General features: G+C 44.4%; 2 protein-coding genes across 5 annotated transcripts in view; one reads left to right on the top strand and one right to left on the bottom strand.

Annotated features, from left to right (window-relative positions):
- Lypd1 (Ly6/Plaur domain containing 1) overlaps positions 1–14,418 on the top strand; it is a 47,449-nt gene extending 33,031 nt beyond the window's left edge. For 3 of the 4 annotated variants that reach the window (XM_063272438.1, XM_017598845.3, XM_063272437.1), the window contains one exon: positions 8,743–14,418. In XM_063272438.1, coding sequence (XP_063128508.1) covers positions 8,743–8,978 — 236 coding nt within the window. In that variant the 3' untranslated portion in view covers positions 8,979–14,418. The remainder of the gene's footprint in view (positions 1–8,742) is intronic. The other variant, NM_001007727.1, reaches the window with a different exon arrangement.
- Positions 9,411–17,596, bottom strand: part of Gpr39 (G protein-coupled receptor 39) — a 212,037-nt gene continuing 203,851 nt past the window's right edge. Inside the window, exon 2 of the mRNA NM_001114392.1 lies at positions 9,411–9,929. Coding sequence (NP_001107864.1) covers positions 9,415–9,929 — 515 coding nt within the window. The 3' untranslated portion in view covers positions 9,411–9,414. The remainder of the gene's footprint in view (positions 9,930–17,596) is intronic.

Below are 17,596 nucleotides of genomic sequence, written 5' to 3'. Positions count from 1 at the left end.
CAAATACGCACCTGTGAGCATGATAGGCAGTATAGCAGAGTGGTTAAGTGTATGGTTTGGAAATCAAGCTTCCTGGGTTCAAATCCCAGTTCTAGCACGTGTTGCCTATGGGGGTTGTGGGAAATTATTTCACTGCTGTCTGTGTCCATTTCCATGTCTGAGAAAATTGTGTTAGGGTTGTTACAGTGGTAAAATGAGCTACTATTTGTAAAGCGCATTAAACACATCTGGAATGCAAGATGTACTGGTTGTGTTTTTGAGTCACCTCAACACAAACGAGAGACACCTGAGAAGGAGGAATCTCATGTAAGAAAATACTCCCATCAGATTGCCCTGTGGGCAAGCCTGTGCTCCATTTTCTTGAAGCATGATTGATGTGGGAAGGTCCAACCCACTGTGGATGGTGCCACCACCCCCAAGCAAGTGGTCCTAGGTCATATACCAAGTCAAGCTGATCAAGCCACGGAGAGAAAGCCAGTAAGAAGCATGCCTCTATGGCCTCTGCTTCAGTTCTTGCCTCCGGGTTCCTGTCTTGAATTCCTGCCTTGGCTTCCTTCAGTAATGGATTGTGATCTGAATACATAAGCCAGATAATCCCTTTCCCCTCCAAGGTGCTATCATGGCAACAGAAATCAAACTAGGACATAGAAAGAAGCAAAAGTTCCTTCATTAAACCTTTAAAAAGGAGATGAAAAAAGAGAGAGTGGGGCACAATAGATCTCAGCCCTTTCCCCATTTGATAGCTGGGAGAAATCTCACTGTGTAGATAAGACACAGGCGGCTTACCAGCTTCCTGGTGTTAGAGGGAGCAGTGTCCACCCTCGCTACTGCAACCACCCCTTGATGAATAACCTCAGGTATGGGCAGTTTGTGTTTCTGCAGGTGTCAGATAGGTTCATCAAAATGGAATCTCAGGGTCAAGGAGAGTGTGTACCTCTGGTATTGATAGCTGCTGCCACCTTGTACTTACGGAGTTAACACCTGTCTACCCTCTGAACCCGTGATGTGAGGAGGACCTGTTTGCAGAGCCCAGGAAATTGGTGCTAATAAGCCTCATGAACTTTGTCCAAGTGCTAAGCATGACTTGTACCTCCCCGAGGATTTAATTTGCACATGTCTTTATGGTAGGGAGGATGAGAATCACAGCTCATAGGCCCAGGTCTTCTTGTCTTGTCTGTGAACTGTCACCCACGGTGTCCAGTTTTTAGACAGAGAAGTAGTTATCTATTTCTTAATAACTTCCAGGACCATTTTATGCTTTAAGAAAATTTATTCTTTGTAATTATTTCTGGTGTGTGTGTGTGTGTGTGTGTGTGTGTGTGTGTGTGTGTGTGTGTAGTATTTGCTTGTATTCATATGTGTTTACATGTGTGAATGCAGGTACATATATGTGTACATAGTGGGGGGGGGCATGTCAGGTGTGTTTCTCAGTGGCTCTCCACCTTATTTTTGTTTTTTTTGTTGTTGTTGTTTGTTTGTTTGTTGGATAGGGCATCTCACTGAACATGGAGGTCATTGACTAGGCTGGACCCTATGGTTGAGCCTAGTTGATTTCCAGGGATTTGTCTCTCTCTGCTGCAGCATCTGACTTTTATATGGGTATGAGGAGCTGAGCCCAGTCCTCATCCTTTTATCACAACCACAATATCTACTTCCCAGGCCCCCTTTTTGAGCTTTAAAGATATTTAAATGTTTAATTTATTTTTAAAAACTTTTTGAATTTATATTTAATTGCATCACTCCCTTCCCTTTCCTCCCTCCATGATCTCCCATAAACTACTCCTTTCTCTCCCTTAAATCTATGGCCTCCTTGACACTAATTGTTATTGCATGCATATATACATATGTATATACAAACATACACACATATACATACATACACACATTGCTGTGCTTCCCTGGGGAAGACCACCTTTCCTGTTCCCAGCTTTCCTCAGTTGGCAATAGTTCTGTGGTAGGGTTGAGACCTCACAGGCTTTTCTCCTCCAGTTTGATGTGTCATCCTTGTTCAGCTCAGCTTTGGGCAGTTATGTTAGTCAGACTCTATGGATGTCACTTTTGATGTTACTAGGAGACACAATCTCACAGAGAATTCTCCTATCCTCTGGCTCTTACGATCTTCTGCTTTGGGTGTGCGAGTGTGTTGTAGAGGTTTCCATTGGAACTGGGCTCCACAAGTCTGCATTTTGATTGATTGTGGTTTAATGCAGTGGTCTTTGCTGCCAAAAGAAGTTTCCTTAACGAGTGGTGAAGACTACACTTTCCTGTGGGTAGAAGGACAAAGACTTATAGACTGCTGTTAGGGATCATGCTGGTTTAGTCAATTAGAGACTGGACATTCCCCTCCAACAACCATGGCTTCCCTAGCACTGATTAGTTGGTTAGGTTTTCAGTACCATCTTTCTCTTGTTGAGCGGGTCTTAAGTCCCAGTTGGAGAGCTATTGGTTAACACCAAGGCATGTGTGCCACTATGTACCCTTAGGATTACCATGCCATACTGGTCGCTGATACGCTTCATGGTGTCACAGCTGGGTAGGATTGTTGGTGGCCTCCATCCTTTGCAAGTTTGCATTTTTTAACATTTTATTTTTGAGACATGCCTAACATATGCTCAGGGCTTTAAAAAAATAGTTCAATTAAAATATTATTACATTTTCCCCTCCCATTCCTCCCTCAAATCCCTCCAATGTTTTCCATATAACCCCTCCCACTCCCAACCTAGACTCCCTTTCAATTTTTTGGCCTTTTTCTTTGATTATTATTGCTACACACACACACACACACACACACACACACACACACACACACACATACACACAGTATTTTATATACATATATGTATATATATACATGCATACATACATACATACATACAATCACAGTATAGGATAATCATCCTTCTCTCAGCAGTAGTTAGTGCCTCGTAGTTCTTGGTCTTTGGGTGGAGCCCAATGAGACTTTCCTTTTTCACATTAGCCTATTGTCATTGTTCAGGTCTTACTTGGGCAGCCATGTTGTTGCAACATCACAGTGGGAGGGTCCCTGTCTTTTCTTGGAGATAGAATCTCCCAGTAGATTTCCTGGCCCTCCAGCTCTTACAGTCTTTCTGACCCCTTTTCCTAGAAGAACACCCTCTATTCAAGCTGGGTACCCCATGATCAATTATTCTTTCTGTTTTGACCAGTTGTGGTTTTCTGAGTAGTCTCTATCTGCTACAAAGAGAAGCTTCAGTGAAGGATGAGAGCTACATTTACCTGTGATTATATGAATAAGTATTGAGAATGCAGTTGGGAGTTAATTCTGTTACAGTAAAGTGACAGAGGATCCATGACCTCACCAGCTAGCCCTGGGCAGTTGTTGGTTACTACCTAATATGAATGCCACTGTTGCATTTTGGGACATTATGCCTTGCTAGTTGTGGTTCACCACCGAGTTTGCAGCTGAGCAGAACTATTCACTGTTTTGCTCCTTAGGGAGTTTGCACAGTACTATCTTCTACAACAGTGTTTCATACCGTGCGGGTCATGACCCCTTTGGGGGCTGAATGACCCTTTCGTATGGGTTGCCTAAGACCATCTGCATATCAGATATTTACATGATGATCCATAACAGTAGCAAAAATTATGAAGTAGCAACAAAAATCAATTTATGGTTAGAGTCAGTACCACATGAGGAATTGTAGGAAGGAGTAGCAGCATTAGGAAGGTTAAGAACCACTGTTCTACCATGAAAGCTGGTCCTTAGGGAAGAGACTTTCAGGTTAACTCCAGCTATAATCTTCTGAGTATGGAGTATGTGGTGTCTTCAGTAATAGGGTTCACTTTCAACCTCTCAGAGGCAACCAAGGGGAACAGTAACAGACTCCGCTGTTTTGGAAGACTCTTGGATTCCCTTGACCAGCAATACAACAAAGGGATTCCTAATCCCTGATGCTGAGGCTTTTGTTAGATGATTTATGGTTCTTGTGGGAAGGATTATGAGCCCAAGAGACATAACTTTACTTATGGTGTGTGTGTATGTGTGTGTGTGTGTTTGTGTGTGTGTACTGTGTGTGTGTACTGTGTGTGTACATGTGTGTGTGTGTACTCTGTGTGTGTGTGTACTCTGTGTGTTCATGTGCGAATGAGTATGGTTGCATGTGTGTGTACATGTGCTCATGTGTGTGTATGTGAAACACACAGCTCATCTGCCAGTTTAACTCCAATTGCTGCTCTGGAATAAATTATATAAAAAGTAATGTTCTAGCAGGTAGAATGGATGGAAACTTTAGAGAATTCCTGTGAAGTGAAATAATGTCTTCTACATATGAGCATCATCTAGACGCTCTCCTTGCATTTCCAGACCATCTCACCTTCCAGAACGGCTGATCAGGGCTAGAAAAATCGATCCTTACAAGCATGCAGTTACAGAAAAATGTAGCATGAAATTGCATGTTTTAAAGAAAACTGAAAATACTTCCTTACCTCCCTTTGAGAGTTTCTGGCAGTTTGAATCTTTACTATTTCCACACGCCCAAACTGGCAGTTCTCCTGGAGGAGGAGTGCAAATCTAAACCACGCTTGCCGACACCTGCAGGCAATTACTGGGTAAAGGTCCCTGGCTGCTGGTGGGATAAGTTATATCGCTCAGCTGCAAAAAGCAGCATGCAGACTTGAGACCATCGCTTCTGCGTCCAGTGTCATTATTCTAACTTATCCACCCCAAATCAAAGCCATTTGTTGATATAGAAATGGTCACACACACTGAAGCTCATTGAATCCACAATCTTTCAAACTCATCCATGTACACGCTTAGGTGGATATTGAATGAGTTATGCTCACTGCCATGGCTGGGTACCTGACACAAAACAACTGAAAGGTTTATTTTGGCTCACATGAAGGAATGTCCAGCCTTTTGACACCGTGATATGACATTACCATCCACGAATGTGTTGGGCCACGTTCATAGCTGTGACTGGGACACTAGGCTGGTAACAACTTAAGTTTAAGAAGGATACAGTCCATCATCATGGGGGAGATAGCATAATGTGTCTGCAGTTAGGAAGCAGTATTCAGACAAGGAGTGCGACCAGGCTATCACACATCATAGCTGATCTCCAATAATCTACTTCTTCCAGCCTCTTCTAAATGCTCTGTAACCTTTCTGTACAGTGCTGCTATCCAGAGACCAAATGTTTGAACACATGAGCCTATGGAGGGTGTTTATCATCGAAGCTTCAGCTGTTGCTGTGATGTGTTCTATAGCAGATGACTGATAATGGGACCTGGGCAAGTTACTAAGCCTCAGTAACTAGCACCCAGGCTCTGGATCTGTGCAGGAGAGAATAATGTGTAACCCTTCACCCTAGTACTTTCAAGCCATGCTAGTCAGCTTGTCATCACTGTATGCTTAAAATGCATAAAATGCTTAAGCTAATCGATGTAGGAAGAAGAAAGACTTGTTTGGGTTAACAGTTTTGAAAGGGCTGTGGAGATCTCTCAGTCAGCAAAGTGCAAGTGTGTGAGCCTGAGTTTGATCCCCAGAACACGTGCTTTAAATAAATCCATATATGCTGGTACATGCTTGTAATTTCAGATCCTTCGGGCTCACTGGCCACTCAATGCAGTCTAATTGGAAGTTGCCAGAACAGTGAGAGATCTTACCTCAAAAATCAGGATGGGTGGTTTCTTAGGTTATCTGATGTTGCCCTCTGGCCTCCACATGCACACACACACACATGCACACACACACACACACACACACATGCACACACACACACACATACACACACACACACACACACACACACACACACACACACTGAAAGAGAGGTAGGAGTTGGGGAGGGAGAGAGAGAGAGAGAGAGAGAGAGAGAGAGAGAGAGAGAGAGAGAGAGACCACTGTCCTCTTTAGGAGCATACCTGATGTGACCTGAGACCTCTCCTTGTTCCCCACCTCCCTGTAGCACCTTGCTGGGGACCAAGATTTCTCTACAAAGGCCTTTTAAGGGCACACTATACCTACATTTAGAAGTGGAACTAGATGATCTGGCATAGGGTAGACACCTGTACAGTGTCTGACATCCAGGAAGGTCCTTACATAGGGCTGTCAAAATTGTTACTCCTTTGAGACAGGGCATTATATAGCCCAGGGAGTGTCAAACTCGCAATGTAGCTGAGGATGAATGGAACTCCGGATCTGCATGACTCTACCTCCCAAGTGCTAGTGTTACAAGTATGCACACTACCAATTCATGAACTGCTGGGTGGCAGTCAGGGCCTCATGCCTGCTAGGCCAGTATTCTACAAACTGTGGTACGTCCCTAGCCTTGGTTTCATTGTTACTACTGCTTAACTGTAGTCAACTCTCAACTTAAAGAACAAAATAATCACATGATCTTCAGGGATGCGCTACTTCAACAGCCCCTCTGTGATTGGACAAGACACCCTCACTCCTTAAGATGAGTGGGTTCTGTGGTCCTTTTAGAAAACTTCTTTGTATGTATGGGTGGGTAAGTAGGTACACACAGGTGCATTTGTGTGTTGTGTGCACATGTGTAGGGAAGCCAGGGGTCAATATCAGATGTCTTCCTCAACTACTTCTCTGTATTAGTCTTGGAGCTGGGTGCTGTCTCTGAAGCTACATTGTTAAGCCAGCTGGACGCTAAACTCCAGGGATCTCCCATACCTTCTTCCCATGTATTACCTGGGAAGAGCTCAGCCTGTGTTAACATACCTGGGGTTCTCTGTTATGAGTTCTGGGGATCTTAACTCAGATTCTTACACTTGCACAGCAAGCTCTTTGCCCACTGAGCCATCTCTGAGCCCCTCAGGAGACATTCTGTTCCCCCAGCGCCTGTCATCAAGAACCAGCTCTTTGATTCAGCTTGTCCTGGGAACGAAACTGCTCCCCAGAGAACAGGGCTTTCCCTGAGAACCAGGCTTTCCTGGAGGACAAGCTGTCCTAAGCATGCTGTCAGTGCCTGCCAGTGCCTCTCTACTTTTCCCTGGAAACTTAGTGTACCCCTAAAAGTGGGGCCCCTACAATAGACACCGGAATCTCTCCCTTTGGGATTTACTCTTTGGGATTTAATAAACTCTTGGATGGTAGCCATCTCTCCATGGCCACTTCTTAGGTGATAACAAAGAAAATATCTGGATCTGTGGTCTGTGCTGCTGGCATAAGATGGTTTGAACAATCACAGAGGAAAGAGAAGCCTTGCTGTCTAGTAGGAGCTGATTTTAAAATAGACATTGATGTGGAGACACAGCTCCATCAGTAGTGGGCTTGCTATGCAAGAATGCGAGCCTGACTGTAATCCTTAGAACCCATATAAAAAGACCGAACGTAGGGGCAGGAGAGATGGACATGAGGATGCAGAGACTTGAGTTTAGCGCCCAACACCTCCATAAGGCAGCTCACAACTGCCTGTAGCACGGATTCCAAAGGAATCCAATCCCCTCTTCTGAAGTCTGAAGATATTACATGCACATATACACATAGATTGCATACACAAACATATACAGGTATGTAGGTGGATGTCTATGTGTAGGTGAGGGCTAGCACAAGGTAGTCAAGGCCATGATTGCACAACAACAACAAAAAAAAAAAGGCGGTGACAAAGAGACAAAGGCGGGAGAGAAGGGGAAGAAGGAGGAGGAGAATCAAGATGGAGATGGAGAAGGACGACCCAGATCCAGGTGGTCTTGAATGGCCATAGGTTTATGTTTATTTCTTAGGGGATGGATTTCTGTAGGCAAATTTATCTTATCTAGGTGGGAGGTTTATATATCCTTATCAATTGGTTGTGAGTTTATTATGCGGATGTATTGTGGATTGAGAATTTAACATGTAAATCTGATTGTTGGGTTGCAGTTTGTTGAGTCTTGGTTTCACTGGGTTGTTGGGAGTGTGAGTAGAGTCCGTGGCAGGGAGCTAAGATAGGCCAGCCCATGCTGAGCTTCTAGAGCGCTGATTTTACCAGGTAGCTGGAACCAGAGAGTTCTCGGCTGACAGAGAGCCGCTGGGAGAGATGCTAACCAGAGATACATTATGGTTAGCTCCATATGATCCTAAGGGTGTGGGAACTAACTCCCGGGACCTCAGTGGCAAGGCACCAAGCTGGAACAACCCGCTGATGGCCTAGGTCAGAGAGTACTTGGGGGCAATGTGGAGCCCCCGAGATAAGGATACACCACAGTGCCATGTAGCACTACCCGTGCCAGCGCTAGCACAGGTTAAAAGATTCTCAGAGAGTACTTGGGGCAGCGTAGAACCACTGAGATATAAGTACCCCAAAGTACCATGTGGCCCCACAGGTGTTGGTGCTAGCATGGGATAAAAGGTTTAGCAATTTTATTTACTATTTATTGGAACATGGGTATATTACATGTGCGCGCCACACACACACACACACACACACACACACACACACACACACACAGAGAGAGAGAGAGACTGAGAGACTGAGACCATGGTTTTAATACTTCTTTATTAATGGATATCAGCAACTAGAATTGCTGTTGGAACAACGTTCACCATAGGTTCTATGTGTTTGGTAACCTCCATGTCCACCCAAAAGAACTCCCAGGCTCCATGAACTCTGAGAATTCTTACCCCTGAGCCATCTCCGAGATCAGGGAATAAGAACCCTTTCTGTGGGAGGAATTAAGGAAAAGCTATGCACTCGGATTTGGGCGCGAAGAGATGGCTAGACTGCAGATCTCATAAGCTAACCTCACTCCTCTGGCCCTGTGTTGCAGGGATCATGTACCGGAAGTCGTGTGCATCGTCAGCAGCCTGCCTCATCGCCTCAGCTGGGTACCAGTCCTTCTGTTCTCCCGGGAAACTGAACTCCGTGTGTATCAGTTGCTGCAACACCCCTCTTTGCAACGGGCCGAGGCCCAAGAAGAGAGGCAGCTCCGCTTCGGCCATTAGGCCGGAGCTTTTTACCACCGTCCTGTTCTTCAACTTAGCCCTCTGCTTGGCACACTGCTGAAGCTAAAGGAGATGCCCACCCCTGCTGCCTCATCTGTCCGGCCCTTCCTCTCTCACCTTCCCGAGTCTCTTCTGGCTGTCCTTCTATTCTGGGTAGACAAGGGAGTCCTTTTGTTCCCTTTCGAGTAACAAGATTGTGTGCACAAATACTTTTGTAAGCTCTGAACCAATTCACAATTTCCGTGTGTAGTTGAAGAAAAAGCATGGAGCAGAAAGCCCAGACCCTCCCATCCCAATCTGGTTAACCACCGCCAAGGCTATCCTGGAAGAATCAGCCCTTAGAAGTCATTGAGATATGTGTCTGTCTTTCCCAAAGCCTGGAGCTTCCATTCTGTCCCAATAGGAGTCACAGTCTATTCGGGGGCTGCGGCGTGAAGGTAACTTTGCATCTGTGGGAGGGAAGAACCAGTTTCTGCTCAAGGCTTCTAACTTGACATTCACACTTCCTGCTCCTGTAAACTATTTTCTGTGGCGGAACCAGCAGGTTTGGTCTCTGAGCCGGTCTGTGGTGACTCAGGACTCAAGGGCTGGTGCTCGCCCTCTAGAGGCTTAGCCTCCGCCTGAAAAGTGCTTAAGAAAACCTTGTTAGTTCTCCGGGAGGAAGAGTTACTACGCCGGGAGGCTAGGAAGATGAGCGGGCTTCGGGCTGAGCGGCTGCTGTTTTTGGTAGAGCTGAAGTAGGCACGCTGCTGTTTCTCCTGGTTGGCATGCTGCAGAGTCAGCCGGCAGCAGAGAACCTGCCAGAAAACCTTCCGGAACTGCTGAGAAGACACGTTGTAGAGGAGAGGGTTGACCACGGAGCTGAGGTAGAAGAAGGTGTCGGAGAAGGGGAGGAGGATCATGTACGCCTTGAAGTACGACTTGGTCCAGTCATGTTTGGGTTTTGCTGCGGCCATGATCCGTCGGATCTGATTTGGCATCCAACACACGGCCAGTGTCACCACGATCAGTCCTGGGCAGGCGAGAAGAGGAGAGAAAAGGAGACGGGGAGAAAAACAGCATGAGAACAAAAATAAATAAATAAACACCCATAAAATATTCAGCCCCTTGGTTCTGTTGCTTACTGGCTGGGAAACGGTACCAATCTTTCAGTGCTGTGCTTGACGGCTTCTTTTTTTGCCACCGGCAAAGGAGAATTTAATGCTGCTTCAAGCTCAGGGGACTTGGCTATGTTAAAAAGCGTTAAATGCTTTCGACAGTGTATTTATACCTGTGGATGCCTGTTAATTTTCAAAATGTTTTCATTGTTGCTCGTGAATCCAGAAAATATCTCATGTTGGCCATAAACCTGCTTTTGTCTTTTTGTTTCTAGACGGGTCCATAAGCTGTAGCCACAGTAGATGAAGTGGTAACTGTTCTATAAACAGTGACTGAACTAGGAAGACACGGTGATGTTTTGAGGTCACATGGAAGTTGTTTCACTTCGGCTAAACAAATGCAGTTTCTGATGCTGGTTTTTGCGTCTAATTTCAGGAGAAGCAAAATTAGGGACAGGCAGTTATAGAGAAGACGTACCCACCACTCAGCCCTGCTCCTTGTGCATGAGGCACTGATTATCCAGACGCCCATCTGGGTGCCCCATCTTGGCTTACATAATCACAGCTTCTTCTAAGTTCTTACAAACTGAAATCACAAGACAGTGTGTGTGTGTGTGTGTGTGTGTGTGTGTGTGTGTGTGTGTGTGTGTGTGTGTAGATGGTATGTAAATGTATGTCCCAAATGGTAAACATAGCTCCATCTGTATCAGCATCCCTACTTCCTGTCAAACACTTTTGGAAGTCCCTTCCACTTTCGCTTGGGGAAACAAATTGTCCCCAGACACCAAAATCTCTAAAACTCATTTTATGTGCAGACAGGGGCACATCGTCTGCCACTGTCGCACTGAGCCGCAGTGTGGTTGGCCAGGAAGGATCAGGCCCTGCAGAAGCAGTACCATGCAGCCCAGCCTGAGGCTGAGGCATTAGCTATCTGGACACTTAATTTGCATTCCCCAAGCTGATATTCTGGCCCCCACGATCACGGCGAATTCTACAATCTGACAAACACCTAAAGTCATAAGACGATGGCGCTTTACTGACAAAGCAGGGAAACAGGCCCGGGAACCTTTAGGACTTTACTTTCTCTCTTCCTGAGAAACTGAGCATCCAGAGCAAACATCCCCAGGAGAGGGGCTGACGGTGTCTTAAAGCAAGGATTTGATAGCACTGAAGAGATGTTGGCTCAGCGGTTAAGATGTAAGTGCTGTTCCCAGCATGCATCGGGTGGCTCACAATGGCCTGTCACTCCAGCTGCTGGGGCGGGGCATCTGAGAGCTTCTGGCTACCTCAGCACCTGCACTTAAGTGCATAAGCCCTCCCCACACATACATAAAACAACATATATATTTTTAATTGTGCATTTGACAAGTAATTCTTCCCACTCTGAACACAATTAGCTAGGTCACTACTGGGAAGTAAAAACATAGTCACAGTTCCTGCCTAGAGGAGATGGTAAATAGTTCACTAATTAAGGATCCCAGGCAAACAGACACAACCACGAGCTCAGGGTTAGCTCAAGTATCCCTTGACAGTACATAACTCAGCTTCCCCCAAAGACAGAACCTCTGAACAAAACCCGTCTGTCAGCAGGGAGAGCCTGGGAAACTCTAGTCCTCTGAATTTCCAAGGATTCTTTCTGTCAAACCTCATCCAGGGCTTTGAAATACACACCAATGTGCTTATTTCTTCCCTTTGAATTTGCTTCCCTGAGAACAGTCAGTAAATCTAGGAATAAAATAGGCAAAGTAATATATTGATCCAACGAAAAGGCTAAATAAATAAATAGATACTATCTCAAGTCAAGAGCAGATTCAAGATCACCTTGTTACTACTGCTGGATTGAAAAAAAAAAGACAACCAAAAATACTCACATTTCTGATTTTAAAAAAAATCGCCTGCCCAGGAAACTGGGACTTTGAGGGGCTCCCGGCACCTATGCAGGATTTGTTCTGAAGTTTCTACGGCTCTGAGCGACTAGTCCAGTATTGATTGTGTTGGAGAACAGATACCTGAGCACACGGGGAAGCTGCAGGTTTTCACAAAGCCTCACAGGTTTCTTTTGTTCCTCTGTGCCTGAATTCTGCAGAACAAGTTCGTCCATCGTCCAAGAATGCATTTGTTAGAATATAGGGATTGAACGCAGAGCTTTCTGTGTGTGCCATGCGACAGACACTGTGGGAGGTTGCTCTTTGAGAATCTAGAAAGCTGACTAGACGCTCCCCGTACCTCCCACAGGCTGAACAAGACATAGCCTTGAAACGCACCAGCAAAGGTGCTGAGAGAAGCCAGGTTGGGAAGGAAGACGAGACACGTTGGGGAAAAGGGAGAAGGAGGAAAGGTTTTGGGGAGGAGGAGGAGTAAGAAGAAGAGGAGGGAGAGGAGAGGGAGGAGGAAGAGGAGGAGGATAAACTATATGGTGGAAGAGAGATAGGTCTGGAGAGATGCTGAGGAGAAGCATCATCATGAATCTCCTTTAGCACTGCATTGTCTCATCTCCTGCTCATACAGACTTCCATCCACTTCCTACCTGTGTTTGCTCAGTCTAAACCACCCTGCAATTGTCATCCCATTTAAAAAATAATAATAAAATAAAAGTGGAATAAAAAAAGAGAAAGAAAAATGAGGGGAAGAAACCCAGGGTCCGGGTAGAAGAAAGAGATGGGGAAGGCTGTGATCTGGGGCTTGCTCTGTAGTTTCAGCCAGAACAACATCCTGACTGTAAGATCGAAGTTAAATAACAAATGGGAGATGAGTCCTGTTCGGTGAGTAGCAGCGAATGGGGGAAGAGATCAGAACTCCTCAATGATTACTAAGTTTTCTGGCTGTAGAAGGAGGCAGGTAGGATGGTGAGGACAGACTTGGAAGACAGACATAGAGTCTGAACAGAAATGGATGGTTCTAACTAGACCACACAAGCAGCTCTAGAGACAGGACCAGGGACAAGAGACAGGAAGGAACCCAGCTTCCTGAGCTCCAGCATCTGGACTCACTTCCCACATGGGTCTCTCTTCTCCCCACAACCCAGAGAGGCCAAAACAATCAGTATCTTCATGGAGCAAGTGAGAAAGCTGCCCATCTCCTGAACATGTGATCCAGGCTCCCTTTCCCTCTCAAGATACATAACTGTCCATTGGTCCTATTTTCAGATTGATAAAGAGGCACAGGCAAGACGGCTACAGAGATGGCTCAGTTGTTAGAGAGCTTGCTTTTCAAGAGTTCAGATCTCGGGTACCCACATGAGCGGTGGATGGACATGAGGAACCCAACAGTAATACCAGTCTTGAGATTCGGTACTACAGATTCCCAGAGCAATAAAGCTAGTAAGACTAGGCACATGAGTGACCTCCAAGGTTGACTGAGAGCCCCTGTCTCAGTGAATCAGGATGAGGAGTTAACAAGGATGATACTCAACATGAACTTTGGGCCTCCACATGCAAACCCATATGCCCACTCACAGGTACCCACATAAGTATGCAAGCATACATGCATATATGACACATAAAGATGGACATGAAAATTGCAAAAAAAAAAAAACCAAAACAAAAGTTTGACAGACAAGAAAGTAGTCATTAACCAAACCCATGCATAACATGACTCTATCCACTGAAATAACATAAACCATATATTTAATTTAAAATCCTTCAGTCACGTTAAAAATGAAAAAAATAACGCTCAGTGATAATTTTTATAATGCTACCTAAGTCAGCACATGTATAGCTGGATTTCCTACATGAAACACAGAATCATCATGAAACTTATTCGTGGGGTAATTTTGATTCTGCCGTCATACCAAATCTCCAACTGTTTCCCAAATACGTACACAGTTAATCCCAAGGAACTGCCCAAGTAGCTAGTATTTGCAACACTATGAAGCGCTGATGAACCCGGATTGGATTTTGATGGTGTAGATTCTTTTGCTAGCCTCTCCGGAGAAACCCTCTGTAAAAGTGATGGTCAAACTATTCAAAGTCTACCTTATTCTGGAAGGACAGAAACGTCTTCTGCGTGTCTCATGTCACTATGTCTGTGTTTCAAAAGATAATTTGTTCTAGGAAAATGGAAGGCTGGGCTTACAAGTGCCACCAACGGCAGTCTGAGTCTTGTACTCAGGGGCATTGTGAGAGTCAAGTTAGCCTTTCTAGTACAGGAGGCCAACCAGTCCCTTTGTGTAAAATTTATCATTTCATGATGACAGGTACTCGCTCATTGTTACATTTGAAAAAAAATCGTCCTTTTCTATGATCCACTGTTGGGAATGAATACCATACTATGCCCAGAGTTAACTTTCTATTCTGGCTGTTTGAAATTGTTTCAACTCCAATCCCAGCTACTCTTTAGCTAATATGATGCTTTAAAGTCTTATCCTTGGCTTAATGGAGTGCATTAAAGATTTGACTAAATTTATGTTTGGCTGCAATCAATTTAGACTTGTGTATTACATTTGGGGGAAAAAAAAAACCTATAATGCTTTGGTCTGTATGGTGCAGCGTGGAGCCCGCATTTAAATGGCGGTGAGCGTGAACTTCTATGAAGACCAAGACAACTGAACCCTCTCACGTAGAACAGGTAAACTGTCTTAACTGGATTATTGATAGCTAGGTATTATGCCCCAGACAGCATTGCAGTCTGGGTTTTGAAATGCCTTCATATCTTATCTGCTTCTCCCCATAAAGCTCTTTTGCTTTTGCTCCTCCATCACCACAGTAAAGTGACAAGAGCCATTAGACAATGACTCACACACATCCTTGGCAGAATAATGTTTAGAAAGCAAACGCAGGGCTGGAGAGATGACACCCTGGGTAACGTGCTTGATGCCCAAGTGTGGAGACACAAGTTCTCTCCCCAGAACCCACATAAAATTAGATGCCGTAAGGTGTGTGTATAATGCCAGCACTCCTACAGATAGGAAGTGGAGATAGGAGAATTCCTGGAAGTTCCTGGGCTAGCTAGCCTGGTTTATACTGCAGCAAACTAGAGGTTCCCGTCTCAAAAACCAAAATGAAAGGCAAGGATCAAAACATCCAAGGCTGTCCTCCGACCTCCACAAGCAATGTGTTTCTTGCACTTGCACAACCACAGTGGTAGGCATGAATATTGCCCTAGTTTGGTTTCTGTGTGGTGTGATAAAAACAATCAAAGCAACTTGTGGAGGAAAACAGCTATTTTATCTTACAGGTTAGAATCCATTATCAAAGGAAGCCAAGGCAGGGAGCTTAAAGCAGAAACCACTGAGAAATGCTGTTTATAGATTTGCTCCCAAACATATATTCAGTTGTCTTTCTTATACAATCCAGGCCCTATTAATCCAAAAAAATGGGAGTAGAAAGACCACAGACCCAAATCATCATGGCCAAATTAATTAAAGCAAGCAATTAATTAAAGCAAGCATTTATGTTCGTGTGCACAGACTGCCACTCCCCACCATTACAAAGGCAGAGCTCATTCAAAAAGTCAGCACTGGATGTGAGGAAAGCAAGATAGCTCAGTGTTTCCAAATGGGGACATTTAATAAAACAGATAAAACAGGTGGGGTTATAGAAGCAGAACATAACCATAACAAATTAGTCGTAATCACCTCCTGAAATAAAGATATCATTGCAAAAGTAGTTGTAACAAGGTAGTCATAGTAACCTTTCAAAACCAAGGTGGTTGTTACAACAGTTTGAAACAAGGACATGACGGATGTTTCCTGGAACAGGCACTGCAGTAACATTTGTAGTTAAGGTTACAGGCGGGGCATAACTCAATCTTTGAGAAACATCCTGTTAATCATACACGGGAATGAACCAAGTTTATCTTTACTATAAATGGTTTTCAAGCCTAAGAAAGAGGTAGGGTGGTTCAACAGTCTACCTGCTTTGGGATGGTACCATAAACAGTGGGCTGGGCCCATCTACATCAGTTAGCAATCAATAAAATGTTCACCAGACATGCCAATAAGCCAGTCTGATGGAGGTAATCCTTCAGTTGAGGGTCTCTTTTCCCAGGTGTTTCTAAGTGTGTGTCAAATGGACAGCTGAATTTATGACAATCACACATGCAGAGAGAGAGAGGGGGGGGGCTGGCAGGGGTATTAAAAGAACTCTCCTAAAAACATAAGCAATGGAGGCCTTCAGCCCTATACACTTGGTGCATGGCATGCATTTGTAATCCCGCCATTGAGGAGATGGTGTTATTTCCATAGCATTGGAGGCATCTGACTTGGATTAGTTTTCCGATTCATTTAATTCTGCAGCTCCGGACTCGTGGTATTGTCTTATCTAGGACTGTAATCTCCTTTCTCCCTTCTGACCTTTAAGGTGAAGGTCATTATTGAGCACATTCCTGCAGTCATCTCAGAGTCTCAGAACAGAACAGCTCCTGTCACAAATGAAGAAAACTGAACCCAAGTAGTTTGCCCAAGATCCAAGGCCCAGAGCACAGGACTCCATGTCTCATGCCTGATGCATCTTGAACTGCCAAAGGAGGTGTCTGTGCTATTGTAGTTTGTAGAGGGAGTCCAGATACAGGCTCAAGTGTTGACCTGTCATCACGGGATGTAGTGAAAGAGACATCAACACCACTAATCATATTCCACATTAAAAGGCACTATCTATATCTATATCTATCTATATTTATATATCATCTACCTATCATCTATATACCATCTATATATCTATCTATGTATCAAGCTTCTTTTCCTCTATTCACTTTCATTTATCATTCCTCTGTCTATCCATTCTCTCATCCATCATATATCACATGTCTTTTTATCCGTCCACCAATCTTCCATCCATTATCTGTAGGTCATCTAGTGAGCTGCCTGGCTATTATTGATATGTTACTTATCTGTCTACCCGTCTATCTGTCCTTCTGTCTTACATTAGTACTTATGGAAAAATTGTTATTAAGCTAGAATTTGTAGCTTCATTTGTAATATCAGCACTAAGATAGATGAGACAGTCAGCCTAGACTATTTGGGCCAATTAAAGACCTTAGCTTAAACAAACAAACAAACAGGCTGGGGCCTGAGGAGTAATATTCAAGGTCGTCTTCTGGCATGCACACATAAACTTGCTTTTAAAAACATCCACAAACACACAGAAGAGTGTTATAGAATAGGATTGACTGAACAGAAGAGATCTGGAAACTTAAAGTCTATCCCCTAAAGGGTGGTTTGCATGAGTACAACAAACCCCAAAGAGTTCCTTTCCCTCCTGTGTCAGAGGCCTGCTTTATTGAGCTATAGGAACCTTGTGAGTTCAGTGGACAGGCAGAGTGTGAGTGCAGTGGACAGGCAGAGTGTGAGTGCAGTGGACAGGCAGAGTGTGAAGAGATTTCTACAGTTGTTAAACCCTTTTACTGTCCACTTCTACTTTCTAATTCTGACTCTGGCTGCAGTGTATGAGGACTAGACATGTCTTTATTTCCATTTGTTTGTTTGCTTCCCAATTTATATTCCCTGGAGTATCTTTATCCATGCAGCAGACATCTCATGTATGGCGGTGGTCTATTAGGGGTGCTGCTTTATTCTAGGCATCGATGCTGCGAAGAACAAGGTTACCTCAACCTAGTTTTCTCAGAGCTGTGAGAAAGGTCAAAG

Source organism: Rattus norvegicus, chromosome 13 (genome assembly GCF_036323735.1).
Source record: "Rattus norvegicus strain BN/NHsdMcwi chromosome 13, GRCr8, whole genome shotgun sequence".
In the NCBI taxonomy this organism is placed as follows: Eukaryota; Metazoa; Chordata; class Mammalia; order Rodentia; family Muridae; genus Rattus; species Rattus norvegicus.
The sequence above is the reverse complement of the archived record's forward strand: the minus strand, read 5'-3'. Positions and strand labels throughout refer to the sequence as shown.